Source organism: Mustelus asterias, chromosome 12, assembly GCF_964213995.1.
Source record: "Mustelus asterias chromosome 12, sMusAst1.hap1.1, whole genome shotgun sequence".
Lineage (NCBI taxonomy): Eukaryota > Metazoa > Chordata > Chondrichthyes > Carcharhiniformes > Triakidae > Mustelus > Mustelus asterias.
This window is the reverse complement of record NC_135812.1, coordinates 8,627,968-8,633,967: the sequence shown is the minus strand read 5'-3', so window position 1 is coordinate 8,633,967 and position 6,000 is coordinate 8,627,968. Positions and strand designations below refer to the sequence as shown.

At 46.1% G+C, this 6,000-nt stretch overlaps 1 protein-coding gene across 1 annotated transcript in view; it reads left to right on the top strand.

Annotated features, from left to right (window-relative positions):
• Positions 1–3,256: 3,256 nt before the first annotated feature.
• rpa1 (replication protein A1) overlaps positions 3,257–6,000 on the top strand; it is a 64,874-nt gene continuing 62,130 nt past the window's right edge. The window contains exon 1 of the mRNA XM_078224673.1: positions 3,257–3,460. Within this exon, the coding sequence (XP_078080799.1) occupies positions 3,428–3,460 (33 nt within the window). The 5' untranslated portion in view covers positions 3,257–3,427. The remainder of the gene's footprint in view (positions 3,461–6,000) is intronic.

Here is a 6,000-nt window from a genome sequence, read left to right as displayed (position 1 = left end):
CAGTTCAGTTAAGAAAGGAGCAGAGAAAAAATACTCCAAATTGGGAAATGTTCATAGCTGATCTTAAGTGAGGGCTCAAGGGAAGGCCTGGTAAGAGGGCCCAGGAGAAACCCTTTAGCACTCACAGCGCCAGGGTTGGCAGAGTAATGATTGGAGCAATTCATGTGATGAAACCTCCAGCCTCACAGCACCAGGGACCTGGGTTCGATTCCTGCTTGGGTCACTGTCTGTGTGGAGTTTGCACGTTCTCCCCGTGTCTCCGTGGGTTTCCTCCTGGTTCATTTCTCTCACTGCGCATGTGCATTGCCCATACTTGACGCTCCGGGGTGGGGTGGACATTCGTTGTGTGCTGACATTTCAGGAGGAGGTGGTGGTTGAGGAGGAGGAGGAGGAAGGAGATGCATCAGGTGTGGAGTGGAATGGAATGGGCCCCATATCTAACCTGTGAACAATAAGGCTTTCTGTTTAATTTTCCAGATCTCAGGACATCCTAATATGTTTTACAGCCATTTAGGTATTTTTGAAGGAAAAGGCAAATTGCTGCGGAAGCTGGAATCTGAATCAAAAACAGAAAATTCTAGAAAATCTGAGCTGGTGCTTTGTCATATTTTTGAAGTAGTCACATGTTTAAGTTTTTAAGTTTATTTATTAGTGTCACAAGTAGGCCTACATTCACAGTGACTTCATTGTAGTGTTAAAATCCCCTAGTCACCACACTCCGGTGCCTGTTCGGGTACACTGAGGGGTAATTTAGCACGGCCAATGTACCTAACCAGCACGTCTTTCAGACGCTTTTCTCCCTCAGTCCAAAGATATGCATGTTAGGTGGATTGGCTATGCCAAATTGCCCCTTAGTCTCAGGGGGACTAGCTAGGATAAATGTATGAGGTTATGGGGATAAGGCTTGGCTGGGATTGTGGTCGGTGCAGACTCGATGGGCTGAATGGCCTCCTTCTGTATTGTATGATTCTATGATACTTCTATGATACCCAAGAAGACACCCAAAGTTTGGTGACCGTGCTGCAGGCTGCTGGGGCAAAGGTATCCATTTGGAGCAGTCGTGTTCTGCTCAGTACAACCAAAGAACTGAAACTGTGCTTGAAAGTTGGTGCTTGATGCATTCTCAGCAATCCAGAGGGTTGGAATCTCAGGAGGGGAGATTGAAGCCATGTGAGGTGGGCCATTGTGGATGCTGCCTAAGTTGGAGCAACCTATCGCGTGAATTTCAAGATTAGATCTTTGGAGGTGAAGATTGAAATCCCTCATGAGAAATAAGGGTTTCAATAAGATTAGTTTACTCACTGTGCTACTGACATCTGGGTGTGTAATGGAGAAATCCGTGAACTCTGTTTTGGTTGCATGTGGCATTTATTGTGCAGAGTGGTGTGTTCGACCACAGTTTGTTTGTTAATTAACAAGTACCTCATATTAACCCTGAATTTATTTATTTACTTATTTATTAGTGTCACAGGTAGACTTACATTAACACTGTAATGAAGTTACTGTGAAAATCCCTTAGTTGCCACACTCCGGTGCCCGTTCGGGTTCACTGAGGTAGAAACTGCAATCCAAGATGGTGTCGGAGCAAGGCAACTCCTTGCAAGCTGTGCCCAGCATGCCCTCTAATTCTATCTTATACTCTTGTTCTACACTTCTAAAACTTTATTCTAACTCTTTAAAACTCTCTAACAATGAACTATTATGACTGTAACAATACATTCTGCAATCTCTCCCTTACTTCTCTATGAATGGTATGCTTTGTGGCGACATGGTAGCACAGTGATTAGCACTGCTGCTTCAAAGCACCAGGGACCCAGGTTCAATTCCTGGCTTGGGTCACTGTCTGTGTGGAGTTTGCACGTTCTCCCTGTGTCTGAATGGGTTTCCTCCCACATTCTGAAAGACACGGTGGTTGGGTGCATTGACCTGAACAGGCGCCGTAGTGTGGCGACTCGGGGAATTTCACAGTAACTTCATTGCAGTGTTAATGTAAGCCTTACTTCTGATGAATAAATAAACTTTACTTTACTTTTTGTCTGTATAGCGTGCAAGAAACAATACTTTTCATTATATACTAATACACTCGACAATAATAAATCCAATCAAATCAAACCCAGGTTCAATTCCTGGCTTAAAGAATCACGAGTAAGGTTTACAGTAACATTGCAATGAAGTTACTGTGAAATTCCCCTAGTTGCCATAGTCCAGCACCTGTCAATGCACCTAACCAGCACGTCTTTCAGAACATGGGAGGAAACCGGAGCACCTGGAGGAAACCCACACAGACACGGGGAGAACGTGCAGACTCCACACAGACAGTGACCCAAGCCGGGAATCAAACCCAGGTCCCTGGCGCCGTGAAGCAGCAGTGCTAACCACTGTGCCACTTCGGTCACTGTCTGTGTGGAGTTTGTACATTCTCCCCGTGTCTGCGCGGGTTTCCTCCGGGTGATCCAGTTACCTCCCACCGTCTGAAAAACGTGCTGGTTAGGTACATTGGCCGTGATAAATTCCCCCTCAGTGTACCCGAACAGGCGCCGGAGTGTGGCGACTAGGGGATTTTAACACTACAATGAAGTCACTGTGAATGTAGGCCTGCTTGTGACACTAACAAATCAACTTAAAAACTTTAAACATGTGACTGTACTTCAAAAATATGACAAAGCACCAGCTTAGATTTTCCAGAATTTTCTGTTTTTGATTCAGATTCCAGCATCCGCAGCAATTTGCCTTTTCCTTCAAAAATACCTAAATGGCTGTAAAACATATTAGGATGTCCTGAGGTCTGGAAAATTAAACAGAAAGCCTTATTGTTCACAGGTTAGATATGGGGCCCATTCCATTCCACACGTGACTCACACCACACCCTCCGCCTCAACCACCGCCTCCTCCTGAAATGTCCACACCACCCCGGAGCATCACGTATGGGCAATGCACATGCGCAGTGAGAGAAATGAAGCCGAGCCTCTGGCAGGAGGGCTGGCTGCGCTTGCGCATTGTTAGAACCCGAGCGGGGAGAGCGTCGAAAGCCTGAATGTCAACATGCAACGTACGTCCCCGCCCCCGAGCGTCAGGTACGGGGCACTGCACATGCGTGGTAAAGGAAATGAAGCCGAAACGCCCCACTTGAAGGGCTGACTGCGCTTGCGCATTGTCGGAGCCCGAGCGGCTCGGAGAGGGAGGCTTGAAACGTCAGCACGTAACGCACGTCTCCCGCCCCTCCGAGCGTCACGTCGGAGCACTGCACATGCGCAGTGAGGAAAGTGAAGCTGATCAGTCCGGCAGGAGGGCTGAGTGCGCTTGCGCGTTGCCAGTATTGGGCGGCCGAGTGGGAGCGCGCGCTGGGGTTATTTTGGCGCCAGGGTGGAAAGCGGGAGCAGTTGGAAGAAAATTTTAAAACAGTTCGGGGATCGAAACGGAGCAAAGGATGGCGATTAGACTGTCGGAGGGAGCCATAGCGGTGCGTACGCAGCACTTTTTAACCTCATGGAAATCAATTTAATTTCACCCCCACGCTCCTGGGTTGCGTTAATCTAGCAGGCAGTGTCGCAGGGAGCAATTCTTCTTAAAAGTTGCTCAAATGTGCACGGAGAAAGGGGGGAAATAGCATGGGGTCATTTTAAAATGGCACAGTTTTTGTTTTTAGTTATAGACTATGTGGAGTATGAAGCCTCTGCACTGGGCCCGGGCTGTAGCAAGCAGCAGCAGTCCAATTTGGCCAAAGCTGCAATCTTTAAAAACCTCTCAACTTTTCTCTCCGGGATTAAGTTTAAAGTTTATTTATTAGTGTCACAAGTAGGCCTGCATTAACATTGCAATAAGGTTACTGTGAAAATGCCCGAGTCGCCACACTCCGGCGCCTGTTCGGGTACACAGAGGGGGAATTTAGCACGGCCAATGCACCCTAACCAGCACATCTTTCGGACTGTGGGAAGAAACCGGAGCACCCGGAGGAAACCCACAGAGACACGGGGAGAACGTACAGACTCCGCACAGACAGTGACCCGAGCTGGGAATGGAACCCAGGTCTCTGGTGCTGTGAGGTAGCAGTGCTAACCACTATACCATAATTGAGCAAACCTGAACCCAGGTTTGATTGCCTTTGGGGGAGGAAAAGGTTAAAAGCAGTTTGGACTTATGCTCAGTGGAGTTTAGAAAAATGAGGGGTGATCTTATTGAAACATAGAGGATTTTGAGGGTGCTCGAGAGGGTGGATGCTGAGAGGATGTTTCCTCTGGGTGCTGTTCAGGTGACAATTAGGCTTACACTAGGTCTGCTAGCCATTGTGTCACCGTGCTGCATACATTAATAGTCAAATACAGCTGGAGTTAAATTAGGTTGACCCTTTCAGGTATAAATCCCTAGAATTTTTACAAGCAGGTGTTGTGAATTTCCATTATTTCCTTCAAATGTATTCAAAACACAGCTTTTTGTTTAGGTAATACCTTTTAATGTAATTAATAACCCTCCTCCCCAAGTGTTATCAAATAAAATTGACACAGAGCCATACAAGGAGGACAGATGACCAGAGGTTTGGTCAAGTATTGAGAGAGCTGAATGGAGGACTGCCAACAGTGGTGCAGTCAAAATAAAGTATTATTAAAATAAACGGAAAATTCTGCAGATGCTGGAAATCTGAAATAAAAACGGGAAATGCTGGAAAACCACAGCCAAACTGGTAGCATCTGTGGAGCAAGAAGCAGAGTTAACGTTTTGAGTTCGTATGACTCTTCGTCAGAGCTCTGAAGAAGTCAAAAGGACTTGATGTTAACTCTGTTTTTCTCTCCACGGGTGCTCAGACTTGCTGAGTTTTTCCAACATTTTCTGTTATTAAAAATGAGATTGCATTGGCTTTATTTGCAAAGGAAAAAAATAACAATGGCGGAGAAAGGCCTAAAGTAGATTTTTCTGATTTGTGGCTATTTTTAAAACAAAATGGTTAACTGAAAGAGAGAACCCACGTTTGTATTCGGAAAATCTTAAGTGCAAGAGAAGTTTTATGTTTCTGTACTGCTTATTATGGCCCGAGGGTTTTCCAAAATGTCAAATAGAGAGTGCACTGTTGACTAATATTCGCTTGTGACATCAGTAGATACGACCGGCAATAAGTGCATTCAAGGTGCAGCAAATAGTTTGAGAAAGTTTGCACACGAACGCACTGGGGTACACATGTTCATTTTCGTGTTGTACATTTCTCTGGCTCTATAGGTTAGCCAGTATCTTAAGGAAAAAGGTAAGTCTCTGTTGATCAGCAACCTTTTGGGTCAAAACACGGTGGCACAGTGGTTTGCGCTGCCAGGGACCTGGGTTTGATTCCCGGCTTGGGTCACTGTTAGTGCAGAGTCTGCATATTCTCCCCGTGTCTGCATGGGTTTCGTCCGGGTGTTCTGGTTTCCTCCCACAGTCTGAAAGATGTGCTGGTTAGATGCATTGGCCATGCTAAATTCCCCCTCGGTGTAGCCGAATGTGCCAGCTAGAGGATTTTCACAGTAACTTCATTGCGGTGTCGATGTAAGCTTACTTGTGACACTAATAAATAAACTTTTAAAACTTTAAGGAGGGTGACATTTGACATGTCAAGTTTGTGCTGGCTGCTCAATAATGTGTTCCAATTTTCTCATACATTCCATTCCTCGTCCCCCCCATACCCTGCAAATTTGTCCTCTGCACATTTATACAGCCTCTGCTTGTTCTGTATTGAAATACTGAATTCCAAACATAGAATCTTATTATAGAATCCTACAGTGCAGGAGGTGGCCATTCAGCCCATCAAGTTTGCACCAGCAATGATCCCACCCAGGCCTATCCCTGTGACCCCATGTATTTACCCTGCTAATCTCTCTGACATGAAGGGATGATTTAGCATGCCCAATCAACCTAACCTGCATATGTTTGGAGTGTGGGAGGTACCCAGAGGAAACCCACGCAGATACAGGGAGAACGTGCAAACTCCACACGGTCACCCAAGGCCAGAATTGAACCAAGGTCTCTGGCATTGTG